The sequence below is a fragment of the Corvus brachyrhynchos genome, unplaced genomic scaffold, assembly GCF_000691975.1.
Source record: "Corvus brachyrhynchos isolate BGI_N302 unplaced genomic scaffold, ASM69197v1 scaffold325, whole genome shotgun sequence".
Lineage (NCBI taxonomy): Eukaryota > Metazoa > Chordata > Aves > Passeriformes > Corvidae > Corvus > Corvus brachyrhynchos.
The window spans coordinates 185,285-204,472 of NW_008238356.1; the positions used below are offsets into that span (position 1 = coordinate 185,285).

Consider the following 19,188-nt stretch of genomic DNA (forward strand, 5'->3'; position numbering starts at 1 on the left):
GTTAGTTTTGCAGTGCTGTAATAAGTGATGTTATTTGTTGTTGGGTGTTTTCCTCAAGGTGGGGCTACGTTATCAACTTACCTGTGAGGCCTTCATCAAACAAAACAGTTTGAAATTGCAGAGTGTTAATCAGAACTGTTACTTATATACAATTATTTGTGTATATCTGGTTAAGTTTTAAGAGCTTAGTGTAGGATAAAAATAAGTAAGTAATGGCTAGTGGAAGGTTGTCTGAGGAAACAAATAAGAGGAGTATGGCGTGGCTGAAAAAGGTGAACAGTACTGATAAGGATGCAGTGGTGAAAAGTATGTGAGTGTGTTCGTGGTTTGTTTGGTGGGTTTTGGTGGTTGGTCTGCTTAATAGTTCTGATTTCAGAGGGTTGCTGTCTGGCTCCAAAGTCCCCAGAAGTCTGTCTTCCTCCAGCAGCTTACCCTTGCATTAACACAATTACATATGCTTGATAGTTTTTTATGTAGAAGTCTTTTTTTTTGCCAGTTAAGTAATGTTGATGATAGCTGAGACATTAATCTTCAGGGTGATACAGGCAGGGTAATCTATTCTGAATGTGTGATTTCAGGTTTTAATTAAAGACAGGTTTTTTTTCTATATTGATCAGAAGAGTGAAATCATAGATTTTAGTTGGAAGATAGAGGAGGCCCTTTCACCCGTTTCACATGACGCCAAGGAAAGCAATTTTTATATCAAAGGTTTTGCTTGGCTCTTTTTTCTTGTTTTCTTTTCTAATTACCCTCTTTAGTCTATAAACATGCATTTTTCAGGTAAGTCAATAGATGCAGTTCACTGTAAGGTCCTGATTCAAGGCACGGGAACTGCTTTCTCTGCATTTTGGAGAAACTAGTGCAGATTTGAGAAATGGCAGTCTCAGGTCCTCTTTCACGCTATTTCCTGTATTTGCTGTTTTCTAATGTAGCTCCATGTTTTCATTTGCAGTAAGAATTTTGAACTATTTCCAGCCACACAATTTAAAAGTAGTGAAGCACATATGCTGTATCTGGCATTTATTCACAATATTAAGCCTTGCTTTTCTTCTTCTCCTTATGTCTGTTCTGTTCCTCTATGTTCAGCACTTCACAAAGCCTTGTTTTCTCATCCAAAGTCACTGGTGCAGTACTGGCTTTGCTGATGATAGAGATTGTACAAAAAAACCACTAGCGTTCAGATAGGCTCATTGAGTAAATGTTGTTAAGAGTAGGTGATTTCAACAGTGTGTGGCTTCTGAAAATTAAAAATTAAGATTTGTATAAACACAGAAGGATCAGTTTGTTCTAAATTTGGATAACAGACCACAATATTGTAGCTTGAACAGAGAGTTTTGTTACCTGTGGTATACCCAACACGGTGACTTGTTAGAATTTCTGTAGATATGAATTACCTTCTCGTAAAATACATTCCTATAGTACTTTCTGTTTAAAAAGTTTCTGCAATTTCCTTTAGGTTGTAGTGTGTTACTGGTTTCTCACATAGTCATATTACTGTGTGTCGTGTTAGCATATGACTGTAACCAAAGTGATGATGCTTACGTCAGAAGGATCAGCTGAATGGATTTATCATCTCTCTGGCAAGCAGCTTTGTAAGTTTTATTTAGGATTAAGTAAATGTGTTGGTATTAAAAGTAAAGATTTAGGGTGTACAGTATTGTTGTCGAAGTTTAGGTGTTGAGATGGGAACTTTAGTGGTGACATTTTTGGGGTTTAGGATTGGGATCAGCCTTCTTTGAAATGTGATCTAAAGGTAATAGCAGGAATTACCTTTTCTTCTATCCGCCTCCTTCCTGGTTTATCTGCGGTTATTAACCTCACCAGATTTTTCAGTTTCAGCTTTTCTTTTGCAGCCTGACTCACACAACATACTTTAGGGATTACCAGATATAGTCCACAGTCAAATTCAGTCCCTGGTATTCTGCAAATGCAATTCACAATTTAATTATGAAAGTATAGAATCACTAGGCATGGCCAGCTACTTCTGTTCTCTAGAAGCTGTAAGGCATCTTCATTGTTACACAATTTAGGAGGAGCAGCTGTGTCCTGCTTTGTTTGATGCCATTTGCCTGTGGTTCACAAGCTCATGGCAGGCTGTCACTGTGACATTTGGATGAGTAATTTGGTTTCTCTGAGTTCTTGTTCTGCTTGTTCCTTGTTCCAACATCTTTATTTATTCATGTTGGGAGGAAAGACCAGCATTAATAGGGTGAAGATCTCATGGCGAAAAGGGCTGCTTACATCATCTGTCTTCAGGTTTTTTGGGCTGTGTGTCTCTTAAGATTCAACAGTTAAGTTTTTGTGTTGGTGTGGGTACTGCTGGTACATCACTTGAACGTTTAATACTGAGCTGGCCTTACCTGTAAAAAGATGCTTTACACAGGTGAACATGAAAGAAGGAAATATGATGGTGCCTTTACCATGAAAATAATGGTAAAAAATCTATAGTCATATGGTTAGAGCTGTATTTCTCTGGTATTTTTTTGAAATAATAAATTCTTTATCTCACCCACTGAATCTCTGTGTGAAAGTGGGGAGACCAGTATAGCGGCATCAGTTTAAATATGCTTATAAAATAATGTTCTAGGAGTGTTTAATATTTCTCTGGCTTCAGAGGATACAGTCTTGCTTTTATAATTATAATCCTATGATCTTAGGAGAGTAGGAGTTGACACTGCCCACCATCTTTAAAGATGTCATTTCCTTTCCCATCTCTTCTTTCTTGTTGCCATTATTTTGAGTTGGCTTTTTTTTGTTTGTTTGTCAGTTGGCTGATTTTGGTCTTTTGGGCTTTTTTATGGCACATGCAACAGGAAAATGCACTGAGGAGCTGTACTTTGTATGAACAGAAGTAAATTAAGGCCACTGAATTCACGGGTGAATTCACAGTAGGATTGCAGGGCATTGCTAACATACAAAACCTGTGATTAGACAACACAGCCTTTCAAACTACTTACTGTTGTTCATCAAATATATATGGTTGACACATTTCCAGTATGGTCTGATCTGAGACAAGCCAAGGAGAGCACCACAACTTCCAGAGCTTTGTAAGACCCTGATGGAGTTTGCCCAGTTTATCAGGTTCTTGTAGAGATAGTGATTTCTGAAGTGCTCAGTCAGTAAGAATTGCAGGAGTTATTTGCCTTTAGATTTCAGTGAACAGAAGATGAGGCTGCTAAACTGCTGAAAAGTTAGAGGATTTTATTTTGTTGTTTATTCCCTTTCTTTTTCCTCCCTGTTCTTATTTTTTTCTTGACATGGAAGCATTAGTACCATACCAAATACAATGCCATTGATCTTGTAAGTTGTAAAGGTGAAGAAGGTTATATATGTTTGAAGGTTGACAGTGATCAAGCACTTTATTTATTTAAATTTTTTTTATTAAAGGCTTTGCTTACAGTTACAGCAATGGAGTTGCAAGGAGGCATGACAAAATTTGTGGATTCCTGTTAGAAATAAATGATGTGTCAGAAGGACAAACAGTGATACTTCTCTGAAAGCATTGAGACACCAACCACGAATGTGTATAAACACTCTTCATTTGATGACTCTGCTTGTCAAATCCTTGATCTTCATTGGGTCAGAGTTGAATTCTAATTAGACTTGTGCTTCCTTCTCAAGAGCCTGCATTTAAGCAAAGCTGGTTACTTTTTCTTTGCTAAGGTGTTGTCCAAGTGGCTTGTCAGAGCTGAGGTAGTCTTTGGGACCTCTCAGCACTATGCAATACTAGGGATACTGTGGTGCAGGAAGCTGAGCTGGCTGCTGCAGACCAGCAGCCACAGAAGAGTGGACAGGCGGAGCCTCTTGTTCTTGTCCGAACTGTTTTGTTCTTTATGTGATTTTTTCCCTCCATCAAACTTGAGTCATGTGCTGACCCTCAGGAGGAAACACTGCAGACACTTCCAGCTTTTTGCTGCTTAAGCTGAAAAGAGTATGGCCTACCAAGTGCAAAAGTGTTGCTGACCTCAAAATGGTAGCTTTTTTCCTTTATAGAATGTAATGACTTTACTGTTTTGTGATTAGTGTTTTATGAAAGGTGAATGTGATTGCTGATCCAAATTTACTTTTGGATAAATAGTTTTTCAGGTGGCGAATTACTGGGACCTCTGGATATGCTGGTAACTTTCTCTGTCATAGGTCCCCTACATAAGGCTTTTCTGTACTGCAAAAAGCTGAATTTTGAAAAGTAATAAAAAGTCTATTTGTCATCAAAGAAGAGGACTGATTACTGCTTGGAAAAATCCTACAGCGGAATTTCATACCCTATTTTCTGAGGGGTTTTTGTTTGGTTTTTAAAGCCATATTCTAAAATTTTAAACATTCACTATGCAGCAGTTTAACAGCTACAGCAACTAATGTGCTATATAAGGAAGTTACTGATATGAAGAAGATGCAGGGGAAACAGCACTGAAATCTTCTGGAAAACATAAGTTCTGGGGTTCCTTTTTCACATGACACAAATAAGAGAAAGTTTAGTATTTTCTTAGAACTGTACTGTGAATTTTCTAGCTTTCCATCAATTGATTTTTATTATTTTATTATACAGTTAAAAATAATGCCACCAGTGTGATGCCAGGGTAATTATTCAGCTACTGCTATATCTGCTATAATCCACAGCCAGTCAGTTTTGGTTAAAACCCACTTTTGATGGTATGACAGACTGCAACTGAGAGTACTTTTATGGAATAGGAGGTGCTCTAACATTGTTATGTTGATGCCTAAACCAATATATAATTGCATTTAGATCATTAAATTTAGACTTTATTACAAGGGACATTCCATGCTACATTCCATAGTTACCCAGTTAGTGTGCATCATTAAGTGTTCTCTGTATCTGTTCAGTGTTGGCCTTTTTAACTAAATGTGTCATTTAAATCAGTCATTTGAATATATATTATTAATAGCATACAGTAGTGTGAAGGAGAGTGCACCAACATACAAAGGAGGTGGCAAAGCCACGTCTGTGTCATGTATTCTCCAACTTTCTAGCCTTTTAAACTTTTACCCTCCTCTGATAGCATTTCCATGTTAGGATTTGTGATGACAATTATGGAAGAGTGTTCTGTGCAAGTCTCCTGCTGCTTTGTATGTTACATTGCAGAGGTTGTTGAAGGACAGCAGTGGTCACGTACCTGGATCCACAAACTGCCAGGTGCTGACTGTGGCATGGGCTGTCAGGTCATTAACCATCATTGCAAATTTGAGTGATTGTGGGGCTGTGGTGCTTTGCAGATTTACTGATCAGCACTTTCAAAGAAAGTGTTGGGTTGCTGCAAAACCAGGGTAAAGCTTCTTCTGATTCCTCCCCTCCAGCAGTGCTCTCTTTTATTTGGTTAATAATGTCCTGACCTACCTGTAAACATGCAAAAGTGTTCCTAGTAGAAGATGTGTTCTGCAGGTGGGGGATTACATGAAATCAAAGTACTATAATTATCCAGTGAAGCTAAATGTTATTAATGTTTAATCCAATTTGTGATTCATTTTATGCCAGAAGTCTGAAACAAAATACCTGTTTACCCTGCCTAAAAAGTAATTAGGGTTATTTTCATATTGAGAGAGAGTTTAAAGCCCACTGAAGAAAACAAATTTTGATGCATTGGGTGATACGTGGTCAGGGCAAGAGTGCTTTGTTAGCTTTTTTAACAAAATCCTCTCCTTTTTTCTTACAATGGATTATTTTGTTTTAAAGACTAATTACAGGTTATTTTTGCTAACCATCCAGGATCTGGATGGTTACAACCTTTGCCTTACAACCAGGATCTGCATTAATACTGTAATTCCAACTGAAAACGTTTGTGTGCATGTCGTAGTTGCATGCTGATTTCCGAAGTAGCTGCCTGTCTCTGATAATACTTTTGAACAGGGTAGATAAGGCCTATTAATAAACGTTCTTTGTGGATAGCAGGATATACCTCAAACAGCCTGTCTTTTCTACATCAACAGCTTCCCTAAATTAACTTGATAAATTTGTTTTGAAGATTTTTCTGGGAAATTGCCTTGGACATTTCTGAAACTAACAAACAACAACAAAAAAAAGAATTAAGAGGGTAAATTTAGATATTTGTGGCTAAGTGGAACCTGTTGACTCCAGGAGACTCGATGTGATTGTCAGTATGTGACTGTTTACTTCATCTGTAGATCTTATCCCCTTGCTTGGAGAATCTCCAGAGAATATTGAAGAGCAGGCTTAGGTGACTGAATTCAGAAACTTAGTTATACTAGTAATGAGAAGACAGTTTTTCTCAGTAAGACTGTTTGTGACCTTTCTACCTGTGTTGTTCAGTTCCCACAAGCTTCTTCCAGATACAATTTAATCAAAATTAATTCAAAAAAGCCCTCAATGTTGTTTGCCTTCACATAGATGTCATTCTTATTGAAAGCACAGGCTCTTATAAACCACATAGATTATTAAAATGTACTATAGGAAAGAAAACATAACCCTTCAAAAATCTATTTCCTCTCATGTGATGACTAATGGTACATTTATAAAGAACATGCTTTATTTCTCCTGGGAGTCTAATCCAATTGTGCTGTGGTGGATAAATAAGCCTTCCCAAATGGTTGTTAAAAAGGCTACTGTGACCTCTCATTGTAAATACTGAATAGTTAATAAGCAAAGTTAATCATTGAAAAATGCATATGAATCAACACACCAGGCAGCAGAGTGAGGAGTTTTTCAAGCTCTTGAAAACAGAAAACTGGATTCTGTGTTTTCAGTAATGGAAAGATGTGGTTTATTGTTTTTTCTTCCTCCTTCCTAACGATACACGTTGGCACCATGTTTCAGGAGACTGGTATTTTGCTTGAAGCCCTGAAAGGAGTCAGCAGTGTTTTGCCATCCTTCTTTATATAAGCTCTTCCTGGCATCTGATACCAGCCAGTACAAATACAGTCTATTTGTAGGAATGGAGAAGATAGTACCTGATTTATAAGGAAGCTATCACTTTTTTAGGTCACACATGGCAGAAAACTTTAATTTTCCCTCAAGGAATGTTTCAAATAGATACTCATCACCATGGTATAATATGTCTGTGGCTTCTCTAGAGAAAATAATGTGGGGTTGCTATGTTTGACATCTTGGGGCTGAATTCATTCTTGTGTGACCCTGTTCTAAACAATGGGTTTTCATCTGAGATTACATTTTGCCCCCTTACTTCAGTCCTGCCAACTCACTGCTCTAAACATCAAGGGATTAATGAACACACTCAAAATAAATAGGTGATAGTGTGTCATGTATCTTTGCATGCCTAGGGTAAGTCTGAAGCTTATTTTCAGAGTTTACGTCCAAGAAGTGAGGTAATTGTTTAGAAAGACAATCTTCTTGGTTGGACAGCACACAAATGCAGCCATTTAAGTTAGTTGCAATTTTTACAGGGGAAAATTCCTGCTAAAAAAATTCATTATTTTGAAAGTAACCCTCCCAGTTCTCTGATATTTCTAGAAATACCAGTTTGAAAAAACTGCCTCTGCTGTTATGTGTTAGTCAGCAGAGGGCACTCTCCTCCTTTAAAGATCAAAAAGTGTGGCTTAAAAATATGGAGGCAAAATGCTTTTCTTTTATATGCTCTTTTTTTTAAAACTTATCACATCTGACAATTCTAATTAGTATGAATTGTGTAGAGGATTATTTTTCCATGTAGTACTTCCTTTCCTGAATTGAAACACAGATATGATTACATGATGCCTTGTCCTGGTTTAATCCCAGCCTAGTGCGAAGTACCACACAGCCACTTGATCACTACATCCATGGTGGGGAGGAGAGTCAGGGAAAAAAATATTTAAACTCATGGGTGAGATAAGAACAGTTTGATAATTGAAACAAACTAAAATGTCATGGTAAGAATAATAGGAATGAAAAGAGAGCGAGAGAGGAATAAAACCCAAGAGAAACAAGGCATGCCCTGTACAACTGCTCAGCACAAGAACAATGCCTAGCCCATTCCACAGCAGTGATCTGTGCCTCTTGGCTGACTCTCCCTCGTTTATATACTGGGCACGACATTCTGTGGTATGGAATGCCCCCTGGTAGCACAGATCACCTGTCCTGGTAGTGCTCCCTCCTGGTTTCTTGTGCACCTGCTGGCTGGCAGAGCATGGGAGACTTGGCTTAGAGTAAGCATACTTAGCAGCAACTAAAATATCAGTGTGTCAACATTATTCTCATGCTAAGTCCAAAACTCTACCAGCTGCTGAGAAGAAAACTAGGTCTGTACCAGCCAAAACCAGGATATTCAGTTAAAAAGAGCCTGCTGTTTGTTTCCCTGTGCCCATCCTATGTTAGCCGTAGGTTCTTCTCTAGGTCTTAAATGCAGTGCAATTCCTGCAGTATCTTTGTGTGAGCAAGTAGATGCAAGAGTGAATCAACTGGCCATGACCTGCACTCTGTGAAGAGGCATATAGTCTTGTCATTTCTAGTTATTTGAATCCATGAGACCAAGCAAGGCTGCTATTGCTCTTACTCTTAAAAATAAACGTGTGTAGTGCAGGACCAAGGCACAGGAGTGAGGCTCTGGGGAGTTCTGTTCAATGGTATGCTTCTTAAGTGAGAATTCTAGTACTGAAACATTGTCCTTCTATTTTTTTTTTAATACACTTAGTCATGTACTGCAGTGGTTGACTGAGGTAGCAGATTCCTGGGGCCTTTTGAAGTACAGACAGTTATTTTACTTGCAAATGGAATGAAAATTTCAGCATGTCCATGTTTCCATAACATTTTCTTCCATAAATTCAACTGAACCACTCTACAAAAATACGGCGGAAAATTTACTGTTTGCAAGACTTACTGAGCTCTATTCTTCAAAAGTAGCGAAGCCTGTTACAAAGCTCTAAAAACTTGTGATGTTTATAAAGTAGGAGAAGTATTTTCTTATATGTTGTGTGTACAACAACAACATTAATTATTTGTAATAATTCGTAATTATTTGTAGGATTACAGCACAATAATGGTTTGGTGGTCTCAGCTTAAAAGTTGTCCTCAGGAGAAAAAAAGAAAGACAAAAAATTCACAAAATAAGAAAAAAATAGGGGAAAAAAGGCTTAGAACATTGATATTTTTTCTGAAAATGTGATTGTATATACATAGAATGGCATGGAAGGGACCTTAAAGTTCATCTAGTTTCAACCCTCCTGCTGTGGACAAGGACATCTTCCACTAGACCAAGTTGCTTAGAGCTCCATGCTTGAATGTGTTATTGTAAATACGTGGTGATACTACTATATTTTTATAGATAGAGCAATAATTTGGATAATTCATGTTAGCTACAAAAACTGTTGTGACGGGAGATCTTGTTGCCAGTTCTTGCTTATGCTCTTTCAAATCTGAAATGTCTTTGTTTCTTTCTGTCATTGAAGATTTGAATTAAATTTGGAAATAGGTTTCATTGCTAGAAAAAGATTTTGCCTATTTGGCCTTGTAAGTTACTAATTGTGAGGACTTGATGAGGATTTAATTTGTTGCTAGTGACTTATGTCTAAAAGGAAAAGATTTAGTTTAGTTTTATGTTCAGATTATCAATGTTAGATAAATCAAATGCTACAATTAATTTTAAATTATGTCAAAACTTTAGTAGGTATATTCAATTGAATCCTTGGGAATTTTAAGGATTTATCTGAACCAAAGTGTTAATTGCAGAATTTCATCAGCTGCTGAAAACCTCCATAAATTTGTCAGTAAAAGTAACATTTGGAAAACTAGTCAAAATGTGACTTAATGGGAGTGTTTACTTTATAAACCCAGTAGTAGCTTAGCAAAATAACTTTGCAGTCCTGTGCCTTGGATTTCTCTTTGCTTACATGGACTGTGTTTCACTTGTTGCTCTGTTTTCTTTCAAAAGGAATTTGACCAACGCTGGAAAACAAGTTGAACTTGTGAATTAATGTCAGACAGCCCTAATCAAGCAGTAAAATCTGTATAAATCAATCCTGTAATTGAAGCTATTGTTTACAATAAGAATAAAATTGCATGTGTGGGGTTTGTTTGGGTTTTTGGAAGTATTTTAGAAGTGAGTGTAAAGAAGTAGGATGTTTAGGCAGACTTGAGTAATTTCAGGGCAGAATACCTAGTCTCCTAACAAGACAAAACCAGCTCTTTGGAGGTGAATTACTAAAGTAGTGGAAAGGATATGGCAGTTGTCTGATTCATAAAGATATTTCAGAAAGTCAGAAGTAGAATTGCCCCAACCCTACAAAGCAAAAATGTTTTCCAGAGAATAAAGCTGTTTCTGTTTCTAGGATCCTCAACACATTCTTACAGTGCTCATCAGGAAAGTATTCATTAGTTGCACAATTTTAGGATCAGTGTGTGAAAATTTCAGCTAAGGTGCTACATTTATTATCAGCAGGAGATACGAGAGTGCCTAATTTATAATCTGTTGCAAGTGTAACATGCCACACACACAAAAGTAAATATTAGTTATGATTTTTTTGTAGTAGGTTTTTGCAACCTGCTGTTCAGTTTTTGCACAGTGATGTCTTTCAGCTTAGCTTTATAGCCATGTCAGTATTTGAAGAGTGTAACAGCCTATGCAGTCATTAACAAGTGAAATTGCAGTGTTTAAAAGTTTTAATGCTTAATGATTTCACCTTCTGAGAAAGAAAATAGCTAAAAGTCTTGAGGATCTGCCCAGAGAGTTAGAGGTATGAAACCTTTAAAAGAGAGGACAAAAGAGCCTATAGTTTTTGTTTAACAAATCTACATATTTTAGTTTATATCTACAGTTGAAACAGCTAGATCTAGTGAAAAATACAAGAGAATTAATAACTAAAATCTGAAGGTGAAATTTCTCTCTTTTGCCTCTGTCATCACTGCAGTTGAGGAGATTATTGCATTATCTCTGTGAAGCGTAAATCTTGTGTATCAAAGAGAGGGAGTGAGATGCTCCCCCCACTCCTTTCCAGTAAGGGGTATCTTTTGTTTCAGCTGTTCTTTCCTCATATTGCAGCAACACAGGGAACAAAAAATGATTAGAAATTACCATAATGTTATTAATTTAATGTAGTCATATAATTTCAAATATTAGAATACGTTTCCAGTTCATTTTGCTTTTGAAAAACAAACTTATATCTCTAATTTACATCAAGCCTAAAATCTCTGCCAATATATCTGCAACGGTACTATATCCCTGGTAAATTGCCTTATATCCCAGACACAGATAAAACATTGGAAATACTTCAATAATTGAGGCTTCCATGGAGGAGAAAAATGCCCCACAATACTACAATTACGTTAGGTAACCTGGAGATGTAAGATTTTTGAGTAGCTCCTCAGAAATGGCATACAATTTCCCACCTTTATGGAAGAGTTTACCTGCACAGTTTACATCTGCTTATTCCATATCTTAATTCTTGGGGATGTTTTGCAAATAAAATTTTGGTCATGGGATCATTAAACTATTATTTAATTATGAGAAGTCATTGTGTAATACTTGGAGTGCAAAATGTTCGCACTGTTCTCATTTACATGTTCCTGTAGTATTTTAAACATTTGAGTAGTCCCTTAATGGCATTAATAAGGTGATCATAGAGTCCACTTCACAGATTAGTTTACACAGGCTTTGTATATATTATTTTGAAATTCTGAAGGATTTCATTTCACCCAACTGAGATTTCACCATTTCACTATGAAGGAACAAAGAAGCTATTACACACCCTTATTTCTCCCTTTGTGCCTTTATAGTTGTTTATATCTTTGTGTTGCAAGTGGAGCCATGGTGAGGAAGATGCTGCTCTCACAGATTTTGTGGGGGTTTGGCAGCCTTATATGTGGATGACCATGTAGCATGTACTGACTGACTGACAGCTGCAGGATTCTCAGTCTTTAAGTGTTAAAGTACATATCCATAGTTCCCTTTAAGTTCAACCTGCCAGAAGGTGTTGGGATCATCCAAAGTCACGGTGTCATCGTCTTTCTGTAGCTGGGATTTTAGAATATGGTGATTATCCTGCTCTGCTCTGCTCTCTGGTGGCATTACCTTGAGTCTAGCGTGCAGTTTTGAGTGCCAGAATACAAGAAGAATATTAAACTATTAGAGAGTGTCCAAAGGAGGACACCGTCCACAAGGACGGTGAAGGGCCTTGAGGGGAAGCCGTGTGAGGAGTGGCTGAGGTCACTTGCTCTGTTCAGCCTGGAGAAGAGGAGACTGAGGACAGACCTCATCTGAGTCTGCAGCCACCCTCACAAGAGGAAGAGGAGGGGCAGACACTGATTTCTTCTCTGTGGTGACCAGTGATGGGACCTGAGGGAATGGCATGAAACTCTGCAACAGGGGAGTTTTATGCTGAATATTAGGAAAAGGTTCTTCACCCAGAGGGCAGTGGTCACAGCACCAGCCTGACAAGAGTTCAAGAAGCATTTGGACAATGCTATCAGTACATGGTGTGACTCTTGGGGTGTCCTGCGCAAGGCTGGGAATTGGACTCGATGATCCCTGTGGGTCCCTTCCCATTCAGGATATTCTATGATTCTCTGTCTTAGTATGTTTTAACAAAATGTAAAACATTCAAAATTAGAGATGTTTAATGAAAATTGTGGCATTGTTTTTAGACAGGAACATACAAGTCTTTATTAATGAACACCTTAAGTCACATCAGCATTTTAATATAATGATATAAATAGAAGAAAATTGCGTGGTAGAATGGGCAGAGAACGGTTTAGTTACCCAGTAAATTATAAACATTTTGGATCAGAAGCTACATCAGATCTCTTTTATGAGATCTCCCAGAAATTTTTGGATGTTATGATTTTGGTTGTTTGCACATATAATTCTTGGAAATGAACTTAATAAAATATGCTGTCTGGGTAGGTCCCAGCTTTTTAAAAATCACTGCTGTAAAAATTTGAACTTGCTCCATGCATGAAATTGAAACTTTGGCTTTCATTCATATTTTTTATATCATATATTGTGATCCAGAAGCCAAAGACATTGCTTAAGGAAAGTGATACGATTATATTTATTTTATTATGTTTTCCATTCCAACTGTGTCAATAATGTCCTCTTTTTCCTACTTTGTCTGGTGACCTGATCTCAAGCAAGGCTAGGCACTGAAGGGTTTTTAGCAATAAAAATAAATAATGTTTAAGGAAACAATTAAGTAGTTCTTAACTGTACTTTCCTTTTATTGTCCATCAACCCACTGCAATTAATTCAGGTTTGGGGGAGTTTCACAAGAAAACCACCACTGACAGACATTTGGCAGCAAGCAGATGATATTTATTTCTTAGCTTCTCCTGTTCAGTCAGTGGTTTTCTTTATCTGTCCGTCAGCTAAGTCTGAAATCCTGTTGCAGAGTTTTTTTGAAAGATATTTTAAGTTCAACCTGCCAGAAGGTGTTGGGATCATCCAAAGTCACGGTGTCATCGTCTTTCTGTAGCTGGGATTTTAGAATATGGTGATTATCCTGCTCTGCTCTGCTCTCTGGTGGCATTACCTTGAGTCTAGCGTGCAGTTTTGAGTGCCAGAATACAAGAAGAATATTAAACTATTAGAGAGTGTCCAAAGGAGGACACCGTCCACAAGGACGGTGAAGGGCCTTGAGGGGAAGCCGTGTGAGGAGTGGCTGGGGCATGAAACTCTGCAACAGGGGAGTTTTATGCTGAATATTAGGAAAAGGTTCTTCACCCAGAGGGCAGTGGTCACAGCACCAGCCTGACAAGAGTTCAAGAAGCATTTGGACAATGCTATCAGTACATGGTGTGACTCTTGGGGTGTCCTGCGCAAGGCTGGGAATTGGACTCGATGATCCCTGTGGGTCCCTTCCCATTCAGGATATTCTATGATTCTCTGTCTTAGTATGTTTTAACAAAATGTAAAACATTCAAAATTAGAGATGTTTAATGAAAATTGTGGCATTGTTTTTAGACAGGAACATACAAGTCTTTATTAATGAACACCTTAAGTCACATCAGCATTTTAATATAATGATATAAATAGAAGAAAATTGCGTGGTAGAATGGGCAGAGAACGGTTTAGTTACCCAGTAAATTATAAACATTTTGGATCAGAAGCTACATCAGATCTCTTTTATGAGATCTCCCAGAAATTTTTGGATGTTATGATTTTGGTTGTTTGCACATATAATTCTTGGAAATGAACTTAATAAAATATGCTGTCTGGGTAGGTCCCAGCTTTTTAAAAATCACTGCTGTAAAAATTTGAACTTGCTCCATGCATGAAATTGAAACTTTGGCTTTCATTCATATTTTTTATATCATATATTGTGATCCAGAAGCCAAAGACATTGCTTAAGGAAAGTGATACGATTATATTTATTTTATTATGTTTTCCATTCCAACTGTGTCAATAATGTCCTCTTTTTCCTACTTTGTCTGGTGACCTGATCTCAAGCAAGGCTAGGCACTGAAGGGTTTTTAGCAATAAAAATAAATAATGTTTAAGGAAACAATTAAGTAGTTCTTAACTGTACTTTCCTTTTATTGTCCATCAACCCACTGCAATTAATTCAGGTTTGGGGGAGTTTCACAAGAAAACCACCACTGACAGACATTTGGCAGCAAGCAGATGATATTTATTTCTTAGCTTCTCCTGTTCAGTCAGTGGTTTTCTTTATCTGTCCGTCAGCTAAGTCTGAAATCCTGTTGCAGAGTTTTTTTGAAAGATATTTCAGACTTGATAGAAGTTTTTGGTTCATAATTCTGTTCAGTCACAGGATTGCAGTAGTCCTTGGCAAGATCAGATTTCTGGGGTAGTTATCCCCTGCAGTCCTTAGGTGGTACCTGCTTTTCAAAGAAGACAAACATAGAAATAAAATAAGAAAATGAAGAGAAAAAAGGTCTGTGGCTTTTCCTGTAGCGTATTTATGGAGATGCTTTTCTGGCATGTTTTTTACAAATCAGGCATTTGGAAAACATGCTGTGCTTTTTGGTTGCTTTACCCTTCCATTTTCAATGGGATCATGAATTGTCCAGGAGATGACGGGCCAGTCTTCTGACTTCTAATAGTTTGGGTTGATCTCTGGGCATTTTTGCTCCATACTAAAGCTACAGAAGACAGAAGCTTTTTGGTTGATGAAGCCTTTCCTCAGAGATTGGGCTAATGTTTCATTCTGAAGATTTACACTGATTTATGAAAAAAAAAGCCCAAAGAAAGATGACTGATTTAGTTCCTCCTATACCTGGAGAAGTGAAATACATATTTGGCATTAAACATTTTTATTTACTTAGTTTATTCAGCTAACTGCTAATGTTGTCATAACCACTGTGGTAGTTCAGGAAATATATAGAGTATTTTGGTAAAACCTATCTTAATTTAAATGTACACAAATACCCAAAGAAAGCAAGTAGTGAAATGTCAACTCACTGGTCTTGTTCAAATCTAACCACCATTAACATAGTCCTATCGTGCCAAAGAACAGAGAAAGTATGAACATTTTTCTTAATAATAGTGCTGAATTACTACAACTTTTTCAGCTCTTTGAAGTAGGTTGTGTAGGGTCAGGTGTCACCTAGTAACTTGGGAATGCCATCATTTTCCTGCTACCATAAAAATAAGAGATAATAAAGATAATAAGTAGAAGACTGAGATGATGAAGCCTAGATATTAAAAAAAATACACTTTTGTAAGTATATAATGGATTGTGGCAAAAAAGAGCATTTCCAGGAAGACCAGCATAAAGCTGTAACACTGTTGAAGCTCAGAATCAGTTTTTAATCATACCCATAGTTTTCTGAGGGGGATAAAGAAGGAGACAAGATAGCTATTTCAGTATCTCCTCAGGTGCAGATGTCATGATTACCATTCCCAAAAATTCCAGTTTTCTTATTCTGGAATCTTTCTTTAAATACTTGTAGAAACCATGAAGATGATCCTAAATGTAGGGGACATGGTTTGCCAAAAAGAATTTAGTAAGTGTTTACAAGATTTCTGGTAAATAAAGGGGAAATTGTTACATTCCCAGAAGGCCATAGAAAATGTTGTCTGCTGTTGTCAAAAGTGTATTGAACTGAACAGTCGCACCATCCAGATTTTGCTCGTGGAACGATAGAGTTGAACTAGCAGTAGTTAGATCTTAATGACCAGTTTGAATTTGGTGGTACTTAAAGAATCTTTCTGTGTTGTCTGTCATGTCGATTTTTTCTTTGTTTCAATGTTTTGGTAACAAAAATATTGGCGTCCCAAAAGAAAGAAGCCTAAGAAGATACAATTTTCCCAAGAGCCGTGTCACTGCCTGTGATGTTAGTTAGCATAGAGGTTACCTCCTTTTTTCATCTTCACAATCGTCTTCGTGGTATTTGATTTTTCAGACTGAAGATACATGTTGGTGATATGACCAATGTGAAGAATTATTAATCATGTTCGTTGTATATGAGTTGTCTGCAAACACAGCAAATAAGGTAAATTTTACTTTTTTTGTTTGTTTTGAATTAGGTTCATGCACTGTTAGTTCGAGAAGTTGATGTAGAGAAGGTGTCGAGTTTTGAGAACCCTTATGTAGATGCAATAAGAAGTTTGTGGAATGACCCTGGAATTCAGGAGTGTTACGATAGACGACGGGAATACCAATTATCAGATTCAACTAAATAGTAAGTACATGGTAGTGATGAACAGCTGTATATAACTTCCTGCTTCTAACAAAGTAATTTTTACTTTTTAGCTTAGTGTACGTCTGTGTACATATTTGTATGCGTATGCACCACAAACATAGCTGAATATACGCATACCAAATTGAATTAAGGAGTGGCATACATCTATTTTAGAATTACATCTGTGCTTATTTCACAAAACGACAGTCTGTGATTCAAAGTCTTAAATTAAGATTCTAGGGATGGTTAATTTTGGGGGAGGATTTTTTGTTAAACCTATTCAACCTACTCTCTTCCAACATATAATCACAAATGCAAGATGGGCAAAAATAATTTCATGTAGTGTGACAGTAGTGAATACTGGGAAGTGCAATCAAAGTAGACCTCCATACAGTTCATAAAAATTGAAATGTCCAAGAACTCCTGTTTTCCATTTTCCCTCCCTGGCATTTGCAGTCTTAGTGGTGAGGTAAACAGTACTAAACAAAGGGATTTGTTTTATATAGGACTGCCTTTCTATTATGGAAACAAAGTTTAAAGAACATGGCTACCAAGAACACATCAGGAAAGCACTTAAGTTAAATTGTTTGTTCTAGATCAACAATAATAAAAATGCATATGTGGCTAAAAGATGTCTGAAATGTTATGCCTTTAGTTTCTTGGGACCAGAATCTGATTAAAAAACAATGTGAAATTTGTCACTGGAATCTGATGTCTGCATGAAGGTTTACTCCGTGAATCTGAGTTATTTTTTAGTTATGTAGCATACAGCTCAGATAAAATTTCTCATCTGCTGTCAAAGAAATGGATGATGGCCTCTTGATGTTGACCAATGCTACAGAACACAGCATAGTTTGTTATTTAAGCCGAGGCAAAAATCTCCATGGATTCTACATGAATTTTTGTATTAGCTATGAAAAAAAATTATTCCAGTGATATAATTCCAGTCTCCATTTGGCATGTGTACATGAATGGAAGCCTCTTACTTATGAAAGTGCACCACAAAGCTTCCATTAAGCTTATTGTACGGCTCAGGACATTAGACATGACAGTTGTGGAATGACGTTTATCTGCACAGTAGTCTGAGCATCGTCATCTAGCACAGCACTTTTTAAGTGATTTAGTCAAGATAAGCTTACTCGGATCTTGCTGATACAATTTAGGCAGCTGAAGACCTAGGGATGCATGACATAGGTCTCCTCAGATTCATTGCAATATTGTCACCACACCATAACTTCTCTTTGCCCTATGCATGGGGTTTCTGTTGTCCTGTGCAGTTCTCTGTCTGGTTACCTTCCAAACCCATCATTTTTGCGCATGTATTTTGGTGTAGAGTGGTGCAAAGCACAGTGGCATCTCTCTTGTATTGTTTAGATTCTCGCTGTCCCCAAAGATACCATACTGTGTTTTGGTTTTAGGTGGTAAGGAAACATAGAATATTACATAAAGAGAAAAGTTCCAGGATACATAAATGGTGAAGAGAAAACTTCAGAGACAACATTACTAACAATATGTTTTCAGCTTGTTTCTGTACTGAAATGAGTGGCAAAGTTTAGTAGAAGGTGAAGCAGAACTTGACTCATATTTTGAATTTCTTGTATTTGTAGGTCCTAACTTTGTTTCCACAACAGATGTGATACTGGTTTTAAAGTTGAAATAAATGTATGTATTTTGTGTGCTCTACCTTAGAGGCTAAAAACATAATTACTCTCCTAAGTAGAAAATAATGATCTGATGCTACTTCCGACCAGATTGTGCTGAACACCATAGTTTTGGCCTACTTTCAGTTAAATCGTCACCATAGTAGATCTTTTGAGTAACATTAAAAATAGTAGGGAATAATCATTAAGTAGCTATAAAAACAAATTCCTAGTACATTGTCTTGCAAAAGGTGCATGTGGTAGTTGATTGGTTATTTCTCAAGCTCAGCAATGTTTAGCAGTTCATCGTGAGTTTTTGCAGATTTGGTGACTTCATTATAGTTCATACTATGGATTTCTGCAAAATGTTTTAAATTAGACTTGTTAATCACTGTATTCAAGTCTTCAGAAATGCCTCTATGTATACGTATGCTTGCAAGTAGAGTTTTTTCCAGGTATGTAAGTCCACTAAATAAAAAATCAGCAGAAACCAAATAAACATTGTTTCGAAAATACAGTATGTGTGTTTACCAGTAAAACACCCAAACAAATTTATTAGCATTATATCCCTGTCACAAAGCAAGGAAACAAATTGCTTAAAAGTTTCTACTGAGATTCACAAGGCAGTAAGACACAAACAAGCACTCAGTGCTCATTGTCTTGATGTATCAACCAAATTGGTTTGTTGTCCACCAGATCTCTTGTAAGCCTATGTGCCAGTGTCTGGTAAGCATATGTGTCAATGTCAGACGTGTTCTTTGTTCATCCCTTGCATGAGCCTCTCATCTTCTCAGTGGTTTTCCACTGTGTTTTTATAGTAGTAGTGGTAGTGGTAGTGGTAGTAGTAGTATTTTCAGTCTGCTGCCTATACTGCTTTTTTCCACCATGTCTTCAACAAGGCCAAGTGCTGAGTGCCTGCCCTTGGGTTACAGCAGACCAAGGCAGTGATACAGGCTGGGGCAGAGTAGCTGGAAAGCTACCTAGCAGAAGATGACCTCAGGGTGCTGGTTG

General features: G+C 37.2%; 1 protein-coding gene across 1 annotated transcript in view; it reads left to right on the forward strand.

The window, feature by feature from the left end:
* LOC103616457 (guanine nucleotide-binding protein G(q) subunit alpha) overlaps positions 1 to 19,188 on the forward strand; it is a 112,347-nt gene that overhangs the window by 65,026 nt on the left and 28,133 nt on the right. Inside the window, exon 4 of the mRNA XM_008634627.2 lies at positions 16,383 to 16,537. Within this exon, the coding sequence (XP_008632849.2) occupies positions 16,383 to 16,537 (155 nt within the window). The remainder of the gene's footprint in view (positions 1 to 16,382; positions 16,538 to 19,188) is intronic.